Consider the following 19,798-nt stretch of genomic DNA (forward strand, 5'->3'; position numbering starts at 1 on the left):
CAGATACATGTATTATCATATAACTTCATAAAATTATATGTCCATACCAAGTTTCTGTGCTTTGATGATGGTAGTACCTTTGCTGTCTATGCAGGGTCAGAGAGCTCTCAGATTTCATCAAAAACATCTTAATAAAGGTCTTACAGGTTTGGAACAACACAAGGGAGAGTAATTAATGACAGAATTGTAATTATTGGGTAAAGTAACCCTTTAACTTTTAAAAATCAAGTACATGTTTTACCATGAAAAGGAGTGGTTTTAATGCAGAGGTTGTGTTTATTGTAACTTATAATAATTAGAAGGAACCTATTTCTGGAGACAGATCTGTGAAGCAGAAGATTGAACAGAAGTCTCAGTTTGCTCTCATTTAATCTCACTGATCTTTTGGAGAAACACTAGAGAGATCTCAGTGATTTCCCTCTTACTATAGCAGGTCTGACATTTCAAATCTAAACAGATTACTTTCTCTTCAGCTTTTTTCCAGGAGTGTCCAGTAACTTGAGAGTTTAAATCCCTCGTAAACCCCGCCCCGAACTGATTTTAATCCCTGTCACCACGGCAACTAAATTCAAATCCAAACCACTGGCAGGAGTGACCATGGCAACATTTTAGTGCTGGATTGTGCCCTGGGTGTCTGGGCTGGACAGGAACAGGTTGTATAGCCCAAATCCCCAGGGATGATGGTGTCCGTGTCCCTATTTCCGTGACCTCCAGCTTTCATGTGCTTAAAATAAACAGGGGCGGATGGACCGTGATGCTCTCAGCTGTTATCGCAGCCTGAGCTCTGTTTCCACAGTCACTCCTCTTGGGAGCTTGGTTAATGATTACTGTCACCGCCTATTTTCATAAACACATCATAGCTATACTCCATGCTTCGACCGCACACGTGTTTGCAGATGATGGATTTTCAGTTTTGAGTTCATTTGATCTTTGATGTGGCTTCTGTGGTGGAGATTTTGACCGCTGGTCTCTTTAAATGACTCGAGAGTCTGAGAAACAAGCGAGTCTTTGAAAAGCTTTTTTCACTGAATGAAAGAGAGATAAAGACAGGGAGAGAGAGACGAAAGAGGAGGGAGGGGTGAGTCAGCAAACACCGTCGCTACAGGGGTGCAGTCACCTGGCAACTGAGAGATAAAAAGATCTATCTGTGCCTTCTCCAACTAAACTAAATAGTATAATGGACTCTGAAATGTACAGCATGACACTTAAATATACAATTTGTATTTTAGAATTTATATTAATTTATATTTAAATGAAAAATTCAAGTATATTTTGTTGCATTATTGATTTAAAAATGTTCTGAAAAAGTCTGACTTAAACATATTTCATTTATACAAACTCAATGTATTTTAATTGTTCTAATTATTACTTTTTAATTAACATTTAAACTGAATTTAAATGGACATTATGTATGAAAAAAAGATTAAAACTAAAAGCAAAAGAATTTAAATATACTTCTAAAACAATACCGTAATATTTTAAATATAATTAAATGTTTTTAAGTGTGAAGCATGTTACAATTAATTACAATTTAATCATTTATATCTGCAGCATATATACACTTTGCATTTGTTTTGTATAAACTCACAAATTGAGATTAAAATTGTTAACTTAAGTTACATTTGCGCATAATAATATAAAAATAAAACTAATATAGTAATAATAATACTAATATAGAAAAATACTAATAATACTCAAAAAATACATTTATCAATGTACGCACTTCATATTTACATGTTTATATGAACTTGTTTTCTTGTAGCTTGTTGAATTATGCAAATAAAGTATATATATGATCATTGAAAAATATGCAGTCTGCAACAGATATGCGTTTTTTTGTACAAACCCATGAGTGCTCATGTGGATTTTAAATCAATATTAGAAAATTCATCTGCAATATGCACTTCTTGTGAGTTTTGTTCATGTTTGTTATTTGTGACCCTTCCCCTCTTCTGATCGTGTCCAGGTCGAGTGTCACTCATCAGGGGAACATCCCTGCAGATGAGGGGGCTTCTCCCGGAGGACGAAGGCTGGTATGAGTGCCGAATCCTCCCGCTAGACAAAACCACAGATGATACTGGCAGCAGCGGGAGCTGGACTCTACTCTCCGTTACAGGTGAGACTCACCATCCAACGAGGAGACCTGAATTATTTATAGAAAGAAAAGATATCCAATTTTACCTGTAGTCTGAATTAGAACCATAACAGCAATTCTCTTTATGTAAGATCAGTGAGACAATGCCATTATACTCATCCCACAGTCTCCAACTCAAACAGGACTCCATTCAAACATGCAGTGAACAATGAATGAATACATGCACCTGTTACCTCATGCACCTGTTCAAGAGTACGCTCTGTCTCTGTCGGCCACACCTTTAGGCCATTTTCTGACACTCAGACTCATTGTTGGCCAGATTACAGAAGCCACTTGAGGTCTGTGCTGATATTAGGTTCAGTTTTCAACTCGTCAGTTCTTTGAGCCACAGGACGCCAAGCAGAAAGAGCATCTTGCAAGCGTGGCTGGACTCCACTGTGGCTTTCACTAAAGTAAAGTAAATAAAACAACTTAAGCATTCAATGCAGTACGCTACTCATGACAAGGTATATACAGTGCAATTTAAAATAATGGTTTTGTATTTTAATATACTTTAAAATGTAATTTATTTGTGTTATGAAAATCTGAATTTTCATCAGCCATAACTGATGAAAGTGTCACGTGATCCTTCAGACATCATTCTGTTTTGCTGATTTATTATCAGTGTTGGGAACAGTTGTGCTGCTTAATATTTTTTGGAAACTTTGAGAGAAATACTTTTATTCAGAAAGGATGTGTAACTGAATTGATAAAAAGTGATAGTAAAGACGTATATTGTTAGAAAATAATATTTTGAATGGCAGTGTATATTTCTCTAAAACTTTTTTCAAAATCATAAAAAAATCTTACAGATCTAAAACTGTTAAACAGTAGTGTAGATTTATATTTACAATGTTTAACTAGAGTATGTAATTCAAAACCTAATGTCTTTTTGTCAGTAACTCTCCAAGATGAAGAATAACTCGCTGATGAACTGCTCTTTAGATTGTAAATGATCTATTCAGTTTATTTGAGATCATGATTTGAGTTTTCTTTGCTTCCTCCTGTGTCTAGCGCCTCCTGTGTTTACGGAGACCTCCCCTCCTGGAGTTGAAGTGTTTGCAGGGCGATCAGTAACCCTGAAGTGTGCAGCTCAGGGAAATCCCCGGCCTACAATAACCTGGTCTAAACATGGGCGACCTATAAATCCTCAAAGCAAAGTAAAGGTGGGCTGTTAGTTATTTAAAAAATTATTATCTTCCCTGTGTAGATATATTTCCCACGTAAAGTTGGGTGGGACATATCAAAGTGCTTGTCCTTTTTTAAACAGACAATAACATTTAGTTCACCACACAGCTGGAAAAATACTGATTTAGTACTTGCAAGTGCTCATTTTGGAGAGCATTTGAGTGGACAAAATATGTATACACCCCTCCAAACAATATTAATAATAAGCAATTTTAATCCATTTTCCTGGAAAAGGAAGAAGTTTGTTTTGTCAACTTTGGGGCTGTAATCACTTTGACCTTAAAGCTAACAGACATGTAAGTCTGGTATAACCTAACTCTGCTACTTCGCTTTGCTTTGTAGACAGAGTACAGAAGCGAACTGAAATTGAGCGGAAGTACGAAGTCTGTCGTAGACAAGCTAACAGACATGAATTGGCTTCATCAGATTCACCAATGCAATTGAGGATTCAGATCTAGAATACATTTATCCTCCACTCTCTTTTCACACACTTCATATCTCTCATTTGGATCCTATAGATCATGGATGGAAGTTTATCTTTCCATGCTGTAAGCAGAGAGACATCAGGCAAGTATCAGTGTCAAGCCTCCAACACTGAAGGAAATGTGACTCACCTCACAAAGCTCAAAGTCATTGGTAAGTCGGTACTGATGTTTTCTCCTCATTTAGGATGATTATCTGTATTGCTGAGGTTAGGTAATTGAAATGATTTGAGAGGTATTGAGGAGACCATTATAAACCTTATCAGTCTTGCTCTTGAATATTTATTAGATGGTATAATGTCTATTATTCATAACTAATTTGTAAGTAAAGTATGTGAATGCAAGCTATTTTAGAATTACTGATGCAGATTGCACATGTATTGGATCGACTTGCTTTTAACTTTGGCAGATGCTTTCTGTTTTTTGTCTTAAAATATGGTTATTGCCCCCTAAAAAATGGAAGGGGGACAATTTTCACACTAGTTGAAATGGTTTTGAAACCCCTGGCTCATGCCATAATATTCTACATGAAAATTAGAAACTTTTCTGATTGAATGGCGCCACCTAGTGGTGGTGTCTATGACATTACTTTTAAGCACACTTAATTTTCTAGTACTTTAACCACATTTCAAAGACAATAGAGTAATAATGAAATTACATATAAAGATGCATGTAAGTCCTGGGTGTCAAAAAAAATCCTCAAAAGTTTAAATAATTGTTTTTAATTTAAAGTTAAATGGAATACATTTCTATTTAATTGTAAATAAAATGCATTTAAGTTTCTGAAAACACTATATTTACTTTGCACATGTGTATTCTTTTTAAAGTATATTATTTCCATTTTATTATTTCATTCTAAAGAATTTGCTATTTATTTATTTATTTATTTATTTTTATTTACAAGGAAAAGCAAGTGAAACGTATTATTCATATTTCTGCATTATGGAATTTTTTTTTTTAACAATAGGCCCTCCAGTGATCATAATTCCTCCAACGGACACTGTGCTCAACATGTCCCAGGATGCCAATTTGAAGTGCCAGGCTGAAGCTGATCCACCCAACATGACCTATGTGTGGCAGAGACAAGGAGAAGATATTTATCACATTGAGTGAGTTCTCTTCTAAAACTGTGAACCTCCACCGTATTATTTACAGGGAACATGTAGCTTATGCAGTTTTCCTGTGTGTTTGATTTAGATCTCTGAAGTCTCGTGTTAAGATCATAGTGGACGGTACACTTCTCATATCGCGTTTGACTCCAGATGATTCTGGGAACTACACCTGCATGCCCACTAATGGACTTCCCGTCTCCCCGTCTGCCTCAGCCACCCTCACTGTGCAGCGTAAGAGTCAATACTGCAAAATGGAAATATTGAATTTGCCTTTTCCTACACTGGTATAAATTTCACACACTACTCCGAGATAAACAAGAAACAACACTAGTTTCAACCACATTTATTTTCAAATTTGTATATACATGAGATATATACATATATATATATATATATATACATATACATCATATAAATGAAGCTATAATAAGCATAAAAAAATAAAATAATCAATATCTTCTTTCACAGACCCAGCACAGGTGATGAAGATGCCCTCCTTGACCTTCCTCCCCACTGGCATGAGGGGCATCATAGCGTGTCCTGTCAGAGCTGAACCACCATTATCACATGTCGACTGGATCAAAGACGACCAACCACTCGATTTAGGCATGGTGGGTAACTTACTTTTCTCACTATCCATTCAAAAAACTTTTTTAACATTTCATACGCACAGTTTGTACACTGCTACTTCTAAGTGCTTTCCTGAGTGCTTTTTCTTTGCTACTAATGCTTGACATATTGATTTTAATTCGGTGACACCATGTTGTGCTTACACTTATACCCCTCTCTTGATGACGCAACCTCACATCTTTCCAAAGAGCATTATTTCAGAAAACACTCAGAATAACTGTGAATTTCTTTCAACAGTATCCTGGATGGACACTGACTTCAGAAGGCTCTATAATCATAGCGACAGCTAATGATGATGCTGCAGGTGTATACACGTGTACTCCCTACAATAGCTTCGGGACAATGGGACAGTCTGAGCCCACCACCGTTTTACTACAGGTGGGACTTTACAGAGTGTTGCCATTTCATTTTTTTTCTTTTGTTTTCTGTAAATAATTATTTGTAAAAATATGTAAAAATAGCGATAAAGATAATAAAATATGTAAAATTACAAATGTTTATAACTATGGAAGACCATTTTTGCCACAGAATTAAAAAAAAGGTAATTCAGATTTTTCATCTCAAAATTTCGTTGTTCTTTTTTTTCTCACAAATATGAGATACAAACTCACAAATCTGACTTTTTCTTAGAAAAGCATGATTAAAACTCCCGATTGCAAGAAATAAAGTCTTAAATTTAAATTTACAAGAAATAAATTGTGAGATACAAACTCGAAATTCTGACTTTTTTCTCACAGTTGTGAGATCAATTGCAAATTGAAAAAAAGTCCAGTTCTGAAGGCAAACAAGACTGGCTTTTTTCTTAAAAATTAAAGTTCACAATTCTGGGTTATAAAGTCAGACTTGTGAGATATAAACATATAAAAAGTCAGAATTGTAAGACAAAAAGTTACTTTTTTATTTTTATTCAGTGGCAGAAACAGCTGCCATATATAACAGATATTCGTGATGGAATGTTGTGGGGAAGAAGTGATGGAATGTGAAGGAAATACAATTAGTTATGGTTAATGTGAATTTTCAAGCCATAATATAAGTGTTTTCATCTTTTAGGATCCTCCATCATTGAAAGTGTCACCTCGTAAGGAGTACAGACAGGATGTTGGGGGCATGCTTGTTATTCCATGTCAGATGGATGGTAATCCGGCTCCAAAAGTCAGCTGGAAAAAGGTAAAAGTCATTATATTGTGCCTTTACATTTAAATTCTTGGTTCATTTGTCAAAGTGATGGTATTCTACCATATTTTGTATCACAAACAACATGGTTTGGTTATAACTAACAATAATTCTATTAAAAAAATACCATATAATATAATTTTATTTTACCGTTTTAGGACACTGTACTGTTCAGTTGCTTTGCCGCAATCTTTTTTGTTTAAAGCACTATATAAATAAAGGTGACTTGACTTGACTGTTTTAAATACTCCATAGACTTCCATTGAAAGTGTCTTACCATACATGTTTTATGTTTGTTCTTTCAAACTAGGGGACAATTAAAAATTATTTTCTATGGTTAACAGCAAACCACAGATGTTGTTGACTGAGCTAAACACATATTTAACCCAAAACATTCCTGTACTGTTATGAGGTGTAATACTCAGCTGCAATAGTTTACAACTGCTTATTGTGTAAAATTGTGCTGATTAACATAATAATAAAAAAAAGCATTAGTCCTGTGCACAAATATTTTTCATTTTCTCCAAATATTATAATGCATCCCCTTACAGCAGGAAATCAAGTTTTAATTAAAATTGGTGTTTAATCTCATTATATGCTTTATTATGGCACTGCTCCTCTTAGGTTGGCACAGTCTCTCGCTCACTGTTCACTGTAGCAGCGAATGGCTCCCTCCTTCTGCGTCCTCTCAGTAAAGACCACCAGGGGGAATGGGAGTGCAGCTCCACCAACCGAGTAGCCACTGTATCTGTCAGAACAACAGTCCTTGTGCTGGGTAAGACTTGAAGCATCTAGATCATTACTACCACACTTGTGATGTTTACTGTAACAGCAGACATCTTCTGTGTTCATTTTGGGCTTGAATTTTAGCTAAATAAAAGCCCTAAAGGGGCTAAAGGAAATATTGTCTAGTGGCTCCTGAGATAGTTGAGTAGTCTTCCTCTAGATTGAATTTGCAACTTGCTGTCACACCTCATGTATCACACGACATATGTCACACATAACTTGTTTCCTTCTGATTCACAGGTACAAGTCCACATGCAGTGTCATCGGTATCTGTGATCCCAGGAATGAACCAGGCCAATGTTTCCTGGGTAGCTGGCTTTGATGGAGGATATGCCCAGAAATTCACTGTCTGGTTGGTGTCTGTCTTGTTAGAGTTTGTCTCTGTAAATCTTAAGTATTTTGGAAATTGTAGTCTGTCAGATTATATATTTTTTTATAATAAGAACAGTATTTATCTAATAAATTTACTCTAAATGCAAAACAATGCAAAGCAGAATCACAAAGCTGCATACACAATGCAAATCTCAAGAAGATGCACAAATAACCCACCTGAATTTTTTTTTAATATTTTGTCATGCAGCATTGCTATTTTTAGCTAATTTTATTCTACTGAAAAAATGAGTGTTAGTAGTGATGTTGCTAATTTTCACTGGATGGTTTAAGCCTGTCTTAACAATTAAAAAAATTAATAATAATAATACCTTTTTTCAGGTATAAGCAGGGGACAGCAGAAAGGAAAGAAGAAAAGCAAGAGTGGTTGTCCTTCCCAGACGTCTCCACTGAGAACAGTCTGATAGTCACCAATCTTATTCCTGCTACTGAGTACCAGTTCAGTGTTATGGCCCAAAATAAAATTGGCACTGGGCCCTTCAGTGAGATCATCACCATCACAACTCTTGGTAAGCATTAGATATGCACAAGAAACTTTCAAGACCCTATGAAATTGTTTTATGAACCTAGTTTTCATGGCCATGAACCATAATTTGTTACATTTTGTTGCTATTAAGTGACATGGGATATTAGGAGGATGGCATTTTATTAAACAAACTATTGTACATTGAAAGAAGAGAAAGCATGTACATTTAAATTTGATTATCTTATCAGTTTAATCAATTTTAATTCATTACTGTCATTTTCTGTGAATGTACTAGCATATAGATGGCCTCAAAGCTAATAGACATAGTCTAAAAGCCACAGAAATCAAATTTTGATTTAATTGGGTCTTTAAAACACTTAGTCTGTGTGCTGGCTACTTCAATCTGAAACCATCTGTATTTATGCTACACACTGTGAATAATTGAATAAAAGCAAGCTGCTCATTTCAGTCTCTCATTTAATATTTGATTTTACAGATTCACATCCTGTTGTGGTTAAGCTGGAACCACCTACAAATCTCTCAATAAATAAGAGTTCAGAGGGAATTCTTCTGTGGTGGTCAGTGCCTCAGTCCCATTCTCCTAACATTGACAGTTTTGTCATACAGTCACGCCTTGAAGGAGGGGAATGGATTAATCTGAAAGAGAACATTAGCCCAGTTGAGAGTCAAATCTTTCTTCCAGGGTTATGTAAGGTAAATGTTCTCAAAGACATGATCTTAGATTTTCACGAATCAGTCAGCTTGTCATATTTGATAAATGCAGCCCTTTCTTCCTTTGCTTTCATCCTTATTTTGTCATTTTTCTCACGATGTATCACTCTCTAAAGGATTGCAAGTATGAACTGAGGCTTCTCTCTCAACATGGAGATCAGCTGAGCATGCCCAGTCCATCAATCAGTGTCTCAACCATCGGTTAGTGCTTCATACATCTCATGTTCTAATCACCTCCCTCTAATATTTCCTTAAAAAATTGTTAGAATGTATTACTCTAAGCTATACTTATACAAAAATCTCTAAGTATTTAACATACCCAACCATTAAAGCCGTTCTTTGCGTTCCGCAGGAATGAATATGCGCCCAGCCAGTTCCCGCCTCCTGGACTTTCCTGACCGGCTAATGGCTGGTGTTATGGGTGGTGTAGGACTCCTTTGTTTCGCTCTTATCCTGACCCTGGCAATAGTCTGTTTCATTTTTCATAAAAAGAACCGAAGGCGTAGGCAGAATGTCAAGGGTAAAGAAACAACACTTTGAACTGCTTAGAACTGTCTAACAATCTGCCTTAATGTATCCATCTTTGAAGATGCTCTCAGTCCTTTACCTCATATTGTTATTTTTCATGCATGATCATTTATCTTGACACTCATTCCAATGTAATATTGGTTCCCTACTTTCAGATCTCCCTCCCACAATAAATAATAACCCTTCTGAGAAGTAAGTTCACCACCCGTCTCATGAAACCCTTTTTCATTGCCCAAAATTCCTATTTGTTGCAACCATTTTGTAATGTACTAAATTCCTATCCTTGATCTTAGCAGCCCTAACAACACCCTGAACCAAAGGCTCCTACCAGCTCGTCCTCTCTCCTACACTTCCTCTTCTTCCAATCACTCCTCCCTTGAAAAGTCTAGTCACAGTGATTGTCATGCCCAGCGGCAACATCTCCTGCCTCAAGCTCACCCTCCATCCCACCATTCCCTCCCTGAGAGCCATCTCCAACGGGCATCACTTGCTCCTGTGTCCTCTGTGGAGTTCATCCACCGAGGTCTTGACGGACGCTTTAACGTTGATTCTTGTGAAGGCGCCAGTATTGTCAGTTCTCAGATCAGTAGAAACCCAAGTCAAAACTCCCATCAGCCATCAGAAGGAAACAGGAGCTGCAGAATCCAGAAATCCCAGTCTTTGAGATCCTACAGGAATGAAAGACAAAAGCCACCTTTTGTCCTTTCTGTGGAACTTCCACCTTTCGCATCAGATATCCCTTCTTCCAGCAGAACACGGGTTATGGCTAAGCACCTCTCGTTGAACGGCCATTACATGCCCATTCTGGAGCAAGAGTTCTTGAATGAACCAGACCAGACAAGTCCCTCATCAGATTGTAGTGGCTCTTTTCTCTATCCTCATTCAGAAAGTACTCTTGGTCGGCAGTCAGTAAAACAAGGTACCAAACACTCTACAGCCAGTACCCTGGTTTTGCAGATGGAGCATGAGAGGGAACAAGGAAACCTAAGTCGCTGTTTATCTTTAGCTCGTGAGAGAGAGGAACTTGAAAAGGAACTACGCAAGTACACTGGTGATCGAAATCCATATAGTCATGAACAAACAGATGATGAGTATGGAAGAATCTGGAAATTCCAAGAAACCTCAACTCCTCAGGGTAACTACCAAGCCATTAGACAAAGCCTTTTATCTGAGAATGCCAGCATGTTGAAGGGAAGAGCTGCCTCTTGCATTCCATGGGAAGAAAGACACAAGATTTCTTCTGCAAGCTTGGTGCCCCTACATACCTCTCATGGAAAGGATACCAAGTATAGGCAGAATCAACAAGGTTACTATTCCATCCAGAGATCTAACTACCAAAGGTCTCGTAGTCTAGACAGAGGGGACCACCAAAAATCACAAACTTGGGACCGAAGACGAAGCAGAACTCCTGTTGAGTCAAGTCTTGGTCGTGTAATGCATGAACCCTTAATCTACAAATTGGAAAATACCAAAAATGTTGAAGGGCAAAAAGGCCAGAGGACCTCAAGCAGAAGTCAACATTATTTTGCCCCTTGTATTTATTCATCGTCAGACAATCAGCAGAGGCAGACCATAGAAAGAAGCACTAGACAGGTAAATCCAACTAGTGTTTATTCAGAGATGAGTGTAGATGGCCCTGATCTTGAGAGCAAATCTCCATATTCAAGGTCCATGCTGGGCTCAGATCACAGTTATGAGACTTTAGATTATGACCGACCCAGATTATCAGATATTGTAAAAGATAGATCAGTAGAGTCAGGACATGCAAGTTTAAGGAAGCAGCAGACGTTAAACAAATGGTCGAGCAAAACTGTATCTCAAATCAATGTCTCTGGAACAATGCCTCGGAAAACAAAGGGTCTGGGATTAAACAACTGTAATCGCCACAAGAGCACCCAAAGTTTAGACTCAAAATTATACAAGGACCATTTTTTGCCCCCTGATGCCTGGATAGACTCGCTGACACTTGGTCGAGATCCTACGACACCCCCCTTTGCATGCAGACCCAACTCAGTTGCAGATAAGCCTAAAAGTAGTCCTAGTTTGCAAACAGATTCATCTGTGGCTTTAGAAGGTCAAACAAAAGACCCCCATCATCAGGATTCTAAATCATATGATGACTCGAGGAATAACTCACAGTTCCGCAAAAAGCTAGTGTTGGGACATAGCACTCATGCTGCCTTATCAACAGGGGGTTCTAGCTGGCCTCGGCCTTATTGCCCCTCTCTACCAGCCTTGCCATCTGGAAGACAGAGCCAAAGCCAAGAGGGGGGTAGAGAGGATGAAGATGGGCAGGAGGTTGATGTGGAAATGAACAGATACAAGAAGAGTTCCAGAGAGGGAAGTTACAGAAGTTATGCAAGCCAAAGCAGTGGCAGAGGCAGCATGGATGCCCCTAACAACAGGCAGTTCTCTCTCAGCCCTCCTCTGACAAGCTCTCCAGAGACCATAGAGGACAGTGACAGAGATGAGTCAGTTCTACAGGAGCCTGAACGGCATGAAAGGTACAACTGGCTCTTCTTTGCCTTTCCATATATTTATCTTAAGCTGTTTATAATGATTTCAATTGATTATTATGATTGATCGTCTTACAAAAAGTACTATGGATACTCTTTGCCATGTGTTTGTATATACCATGTTTTGTGTATACTATGGTAATTAGGGTGGAAAATCATGGATCGATTCTGAAATCTTCTGAATGCATTGCTATTCTGTCTGGAATCCATTCTGAGCTTAGATTTTTACAGCAGATGGCGCTTTAATCTAGTTTTTATCTTCTCACTTAAATGGTCACGAAGAAGAGTGCTAAAGAGTCCCCATGCATTTGGTGGAGTCCATAGACAGTAAAAGAAATGGACACAGCGACTCCATTGGATTCAACGGAGACAATTGAAGTCAATTATAAGCAAGCACTTCCTGGGGGTCGAGCGTACTGCGCAGACTCAAACTGAACTTGATGACGTAAATGTCACGTGAGCAACCTGTAAGTCTTCTAATAGCTGTGCCAAGAGAAATCTGAATCACCCACCGAATCTTGCAGACGTTGTCGAATAATTTTGTCCAGTTCCTTTATGGACTCTCTATGGGCTTCTCCCTTGACTTCATGTCTCCACATCCCCCCGATAGCCTCATAGACAGTAAAAGATTGTCTGCGAGCTTCTCCTCCTGTCCATACGGTAATTTATCTACTGTGCGACAGAGAGTCGCAGGTTATGACGCAATCGTTTGCCTATTTTTTTACAAAAACTGCTTCTACGGGGCCACAACGTAAGATACAAGGTAATGGGGCCTTTTATACATTTTCGTGTTTCTTTAGAAATAATGAATAGACAAATGGAGTCTTTAATTGCTGTCAAAGTGACGCAAAAATGAATGGGAGTCAATGGAATGCTAACAGCAGGTGGGGGTCCATTGACATTGGAGCCCAGGGATGCTTCAAAATAATATGAAACCCTGCCCCCCTGGTGGAGTCGTGTATTTCACATCAGCTCAGAATGCTTTCATGACATGAGATTAATGTAAACAGCCCACTGTGAACACCTGTGTAATTCGCGTCAACCTTTTTGAATTTTATGAATGATTATTTTAGATTCAAGTGTGCGTAAGGATTTGGAAACAAGCAGAGTACAGCTGTTTCTAAAGCATGCAGTCCCATCTGCTGTTCAAAACTAAGCTCAGAATCGACTCATTCATGCTCAATCATTTCTCGATTTAAGATGCATCGATTCATTTTGCCAGCCCCAAAGGTAATACCATGTTTGGCAACTGCTCTGATAATACAATAGTTTTTTTTTTTTTTTTTTTGGAATACTATATTGTCTTTTATTTAAGGTAGGGGACTTCAACCCTGTTTCTGGAGATCTACCATCCCACAGATTTCAACTCCAGCCCCAGTCAAACACACCTGATTGAGCTATTAAAGATGTTCAGAGCAGAGTTTCTCTTATTATTGGGAGATATGAGGGTCTGTATTACCTATCATTGGAGAATATCATTGGGCTTTTTGATAAATACAAGCAGGTGTGTTGAAGCAGGGTTGGAAATGAATGGTGCGTTTAAGTCTTGTTGAATAGATCATATTCACGAGTTGAATGCATATGAACGCCACCACAAAGTCGTTATTAAGAGCGGGAATCTCTTCATTTTCTTTAAGCCTCAAGGATTTTTGTAATGTAAAATAAGACTATACAAGTTATATATGCAAAATATTATAATATTGTATAATTACCATAGAATATATGAATCTATTTACATCACCTTCATAAATTGAATAAAAACAGAATAAAGATGTACATTCTTTATTTATCATTATTTAGATGTAGAGTAAAAAAAAAAAAAATTTTATGTAGAAAAGTGACCAAAGTGACTTTAATACATCTTGTAAGTACAAACGTCCCAGGAGCACTTGAACGCAGCAGAAGTCTGCGGGACAGTAGCTCTTCAGGAGCAGGGTTGGAGATCCCTGATTTAAGTTATCCACATTAGACTTAACTATATGTCACATTCCTTAATCTTCTGACTTTAGATCTAGAAGAGGCTCTGTGGATGAGAGTTATGAGTGGGATTCAGCTTACGTCGCAATGCATCCTGTGGACCCCAAAGTGTCAGGTCTACAGAACCAAGAGAAGAAGATCGGCTCTACTAAGGATTATGGAAAGCCAGATTTAGACCTGAAACAAAAAGGTAAGAGAAATACTTGCTCTGTATATTGTAGCTCAGCAAAAATGTCTTACGGTTGTGAAATAGTATCTTTAGGGATACCAAGAAAACCTGTTCCTTCACTGTTGCATGATGGTTTATTGTTATTGTGATATCTATTTCAAATTTTCCTGCGCCTAAATGCCAAAAATTTAACTGTGGTTGATATGTTATTACTGTTATCCTTCGATACATTTTAGCAGGAGATTAATTACTAAATCAGACCATCATTTTCTCAGTAATTCCAATTAGGTTGTATGGCCCTCCTATTGTGTTTGGGTCAATTTGACCCACATTAAAACATTTTTTATTTATTTTATTTTTATTTTTTGTTGGTGATATTACATTGGCAATACCATGGTTTTACGGACATGTACCATGGTGTTATCATGGTGTTTTTTAAACATACCTTGGTGTACCATTCAAATACCATGGTTTATGAGTATGGTAATCATGATACATTAACAATACACCACTTTTTGAATGGATTAGGACTGTAATAGTTACATTATGAAGACCAGTTCAAAGGGTCTTGACTATAGTGTATTCAAGGCATTCTGCTCTTTTTGGTTTCATTCATTTCCATTGTCTTTTTGACCCGAGGTCTTTACCCTCCGGCTGGTTTGAAGGGATCTGTTCCACTCTTTGAACTTCCCAGTGTTCTTCCTCCTCACTGCGAGCAAGAATCACTCCTTCCTCGAGAGATTCGGAAGAGCTTCACGTCATTCCCAGACCCAGAACCCGACACTGTGCTTTTCTGATGAAGGAGAGTAAGTACACCATTCATGCTGATTAGCCTGTGCTGTTTTCATTTGAGCTTTTATACGCTTAAGTAGTCAGAAATTGTGTTGAAACACTTAAGATGATTAGATTTGTTTGACAAGACTGCAGCCAAATGTTAGTATGTTCTCAAACCTAGATTGGACACAGCATGATTGCCATCAACGCGCATCTGAATGGCCAGCATGAGACGGGACACTGGGTGTCTCTATTAATTGGATGTCTGTGGACCACTCAAGCACAATACAACCTAAGAACACACACTGCTCTGGCCAGCTAATGGAAATGACATTATCTGATGGATGAGCCAAAGCACAATGAAGAAAACTGTCATTTAAAGAGTTTACATTATGTGCTGGAGATGCAAATCAAAGAGGGAATAAGTAATCAAGGACTTTGCTTTCTGCACCCTGCTGTTGCTGATGAAACCGAAGTTGAAATAAAAATGTTCAAGCTGTCTCAGTGATCCCCCCCTTTCAAAGTTGATTTTTGCAGAGGCTTTTGATTGTTCTGTAATTCCTGTTTTGACAGTAAGTGCACACTATGATTTGGAAACCTCATCAAAGCTCTTTTATGCTTGGTTACAGGAATATTTTATTGTGCGAAGCAGGACGTTGAAAAGTATGATTTGTAGCTACCTTCAAGTTGTCAAGCGAATTGGAGTTGCATTTAAATTCCTCCATGAATCTCGTTTCACTGAAAATTGTGATTGAAGTAGTGCTTTGGCAGCAACTGCAGTTTTCTTGACAATCATTGGTCCTCCCTATACCCACTCGTACCTACCTCATACACGCTACAATCCCAATGACACCATTCATGTAAATTTCACACTGATATTCACAGAGAATAAGAAAAATGCACACTGATCACTAGTCCTTGACAGACTGACGATCAATAAAAACCCTTTGAAGATTTAACCCTTTAACCTCCAGTTGAATGTTTTGTATTGCAGTTTTAGATTTTTTTTCATTTTTGTTAATGGTGTGCAGCCTTCTTGTTTCCGAGTTTGTAATGTTGCCTAGCTCATGTTTTTGTGTGTTTTAATGAGCCTTAGTGTCTGACGATGACGTCTGAGCCATTTAATGAGAAAGAAATCTTATAAAATCAGTTTATTATCTGCATCAATGTCATTTTTTTTAGGAAGAATCTAATAAGCGGATACTCTTTTAGAGTGCAACTGGAAGGAAATGATTAAATTCACTGCAGGTTATGGGAGTTAATTACATATCACAGCACACTGTGGTCTGGCCGTCTGCTGAGCCTGACAATAAAGAGTTATGCTAACTAACAGAGCTTAACTGTTTACATTTAAACCCAACATTTGTTTTTCGGTTCAAATGCTTTTCTTTTTAATAATTAAACAAAACAAAAACAAACCATTTATATTTTTAAAAGCAATTACGATTTGTATGGATGTTTTATTGCTTCAGGTTGCTAAACCTGATTTTCTTGACAGAAATCTTTATTTTCTGCCAGTGTGAAATGTCTCTGTATCTACTGCCTACTCACTGAATGTAGAATCTTTGCAAATATGTGTATATGTAATTAATTGTTATATTTTTGGCTTTTTAATCAAAGTCCATTCAAACAAGACTGTACAAATGAACTCCATTTTTGTAGGAAATGAGAATTGTTCCAGTTGTTTGCAACCCATTGCTTTTCAGGAAACAATTTGTACTTAAAATGTTACTTCATCAGATTATTAATTTTATTTCAGGTATGTGGATTTATACATTGATTAAAGACAACAAAACATTGATTTTTGTTGTTGTGTAGATACTACAAAGCCAAACCAGAGATGAGTTCCTCTATATCCATTAGAATTTGCTGCACTTTGACAAATAATCTTTATTTTTCTGAATAATCTTGAAAGCAGTGCAAGCATTCTCTAAACCTTTAAGTTTTATTATATACCTGTTTTCTAATATATAAAACGTAAGTCTGACATTTTCTAATCATGAAGGATTATTGTTTCCTGACCAAAATGTTTCTTCTGAATGCTGTAAGCTGTGGGGACAAAAAGTTCATTTCTTTCTCTTTTTTTTTCCTCTCTCTGTTGAGCAGTAAGATATGGACCTTTTTCCATTTGTGAACTCTTTTAGTGATCGAGTGGACTGTGAAATCCTGACAGGTTACAGGCGGACACATTAGCGTGTGTTCTGAACATAAGGAGCACAGTCTCCATCATTATCTAAAGCTTGCAGCAATTCCACATGCTGCATTAATCACAGCTGAGGTGAAGGCAGAGATGTGTCAAAAATCACACATACTGCATTTCCCTCCAACATTCTGTCAGTTTCCGATTCTTCTAGCCCTCTTTTTTTTCTAATTTTAGTGTAATATGGCAGGCTTAATTAGTATGCATGAGTTGCAACAATATAACATTAATAATTAACCATACACATAATGACTAAAGATCGCTCCTTCAAACATGCACCAGAATTGCCGTATAAACGCTTCATTGTGAAAGGAATATCACAGTTCGCCAAGGCTACTTCATCTATTCATACATTCTTCAACCAAAAAATGAAACTTGCCCTCTTGTAACCATTTGGACTTTCTTTGACTTTTCAGTGGAACACAAAACTTAAACTTAGAATTCTGTGTAATGCTGATGGCTCTTTTCCGTGCAATTACTTTTGCTGACATATTAATCTAAATGCAAAATGTCAGTATAAAAGTGGCCATTTGCCATTTTGTTTCTCTGCCCTAAAACGAATTACCGTCCAATTGCCCTGTGACATATCATTCTGATAACAAGAATATATGACCTTTCTGTTTGCATCAAAAAGAGAATGCAGTCAGAGTATTTAGGAAACTGATTCTTTCCCTCTTTGGCCACACACACATCTAGGGCAAAATGAGCAACTGCAGTCATCGGGTCATATCCAAAAATAGTACCATGTAGCCAGATTTTTGACCTGAAGCAAGTCTGGTGCTATTTGCAATTTCTTCCCAGTTGGAAGGTTTTAACAACTTTAGCTGATGTTCTGGAAAGGTTCTCTCCAAGAACATTCAAAGTTATCTGGGGCATCTTTAAAATGAGATTGATCGTTTCCCAAATGTGTGTGATTCTGAGAAAATGAAGTACACACAAAAAAATGTGTGTACGCCTGCTATTCCAAAAGCTTAAAGTACTATAAATTGTTGTATAGTATATATTCTAATACTGTTATGCTAGTGATATTTGATCTTGACTTTATATGCAGAGACCAAACAGAAACGGCAACAAAAGCTGGAATCTTAGTATGATGTCTCAACACAGACTGAGAGATTGATTTATATGGCTAAGTGTGACTATGTCAATCATTCTTAAAGCTGTCAGGCCAGTACTGATATAGGCAGTGTGTACAGGCAGATTTTATAGTTCAGCAAAGTAAATTGAGGTCAGACTTTTTGATAGGAAAAATAACTCGGTGTCCACTTCATTTTCTTGCAGAGAAAATGCCAGTGTTTGCTGAGATGTAGCTCTGTTCACCATATGGCTCATTGCAATTATTCTTTTCTGAGCAGCCTTGGGTCCTTTCTAAATCACATTGTCAAGTAGGCATATGGTATAGTGCAAGACATAAAATATAGTGTGAGCGTGTCATTGAACACATGCCTTTGTTTATTTGTTTAATTCACTATTCATACAGAATTGCCTCAGCAAGTGGCTCTTCATGGTGAGTAAACTGAATGAATTATGAAGAAATGCATAGGTGGAAACGCTGTGAATATCTAGAGACATGTTTAATTATTTCAAGACTGTGAAGAACTTTGCAGTGCAACTCTATTGCAACTCTCTGGTCAAGAGCCAGACTTGTGGAAGTCTGTGAAAGTGCCTCTATAAATCCAAATATAGTTACTTGCATGTTAATATTCTCCTTCCCAGGTTTTGTAGAGCTGAAGCTGAAAAAGATTGGCTCCCGGTATGGGGCTTCCGGGTCTTGGTGTCCTGTGGTTTGGCTGATTAAATAGGACTGGAAGATGACAGTCCGTCTGTTTCCGTTGATAGCAAACCTCATTCAGTGACTATTCAATTCACGGACATACAGAAACAGATCTACCAGATCCAGTGCCTCCTCTGATAACTTATTGAGATCCTGACTGGCTGCAAAGGGTTCCATGACTGAATTGGTACTGAATATAAATAAATGAAGAAAAGCCCTGTGTCTGTGAGTATATTGCTGGAGCAAAGTCAGTTGCTCTTCAGTTGCTCTGTTGCAATGAATCTGCAGGAAGCAATGATTTAAAAATCATTATTTATTTCTTTTTTTTCTTTGGTATATTAAATCGCAGCAAGTATTTAAAGGTTATTCAATGTGCCTCATGTTGACCTTAATTTTTGGTAACAATCATAATCTTGAGAAGTGAGAACAGGTGCATGCTGAGATAGGCATAGGAAATTAGAAACTTCGTAACAGAGGTAAATTAAATTCACAGTCTGTAAGTGTAGTGTGACAAAAAAAAAAAAAATTATACAGATTTGGAACTGAGAAATTATGAATTTATGAAGTCAGTTTGTGTTTTTTGGACACTCTTCTTCAGTCCTACAGTAGCACAATCATTCGCATTATTATTACGGAAAGTGTATGTCTTAGTCAATAATAACAAAGATAATAAACATTATTCCATCTTCATTTTATATATATATATATATATATATATATATATATATATATATATATATATATTCATACACAGCTTGTTATATCAG

At 37.3% G+C, this 19,798-nt stretch overlaps 1 protein-coding gene across 2 annotated transcripts in view; it reads left to right on the forward strand.

The window, feature by feature from the left end:
• The window catches only part of LOC113109715 (protein turtle homolog A-like), a 29,563-nt gene extending 12,707 nt beyond the window's left edge, over nt 1-16,856 (forward strand). Inside the window, exons 4-22 of one of the 2 annotated variants that reach the window (XM_026273459.1) lie at nt 1,967-2,116; nt 3,149-3,300; nt 3,841-3,958; nt 4,772-4,913; nt 5,002-5,147; nt 5,385-5,527; nt 5,784-5,924; nt 6,597-6,713; nt 7,344-7,494; nt 7,746-7,857; nt 8,217-8,404; nt 8,858-9,075; nt 9,210-9,294; nt 9,446-9,613; nt 9,777-9,813; nt 9,918-12,125; nt 14,147-14,304; nt 14,923-15,089; nt 15,239-16,856. In XM_026273459.1, coding sequence (XP_026129244.1) covers nt 1,967-2,116; nt 3,149-3,300; nt 3,841-3,958; nt 4,772-4,913; nt 5,002-5,147; nt 5,385-5,527; nt 5,784-5,924; nt 6,597-6,713; nt 7,344-7,494; nt 7,746-7,857; nt 8,217-8,404; nt 8,858-9,075; nt 9,210-9,294; nt 9,446-9,613; nt 9,777-9,813; nt 9,918-12,125; nt 14,147-14,304; nt 14,923-15,080 — 4,592 coding nt within the window. In that variant the 3' untranslated portion in view covers nt 15,081-15,089; nt 15,239-16,856. Of the gene's footprint in view, nt 1-1,966; nt 2,117-3,148; nt 3,301-3,840; nt 3,959-4,771; nt 4,914-5,001; nt 5,148-5,384; nt 5,528-5,783; nt 5,925-6,596; nt 6,714-7,343; nt 7,495-7,745; nt 7,858-8,216; nt 8,405-8,857; nt 9,076-9,209; nt 9,295-9,445; nt 9,614-9,776; nt 9,814-9,914; nt 12,126-14,146; nt 14,305-14,922; nt 15,090-15,238 lie in introns of both variants that reach the window. The other variant, XM_026273458.1, reaches the window with a different exon arrangement.
• The last annotated feature ends 2,942 nt before the right edge of the window (nt 16,857-19,798 follow it).

The sequence above is a fragment of the Carassius auratus genome, chromosome 10, assembly GCF_003368295.1.
Source record: "Carassius auratus strain Wakin chromosome 10, ASM336829v1, whole genome shotgun sequence".
In the NCBI taxonomy this organism is placed as follows: Eukaryota; Metazoa; Chordata; class Actinopteri; order Cypriniformes; family Cyprinidae; genus Carassius; species Carassius auratus.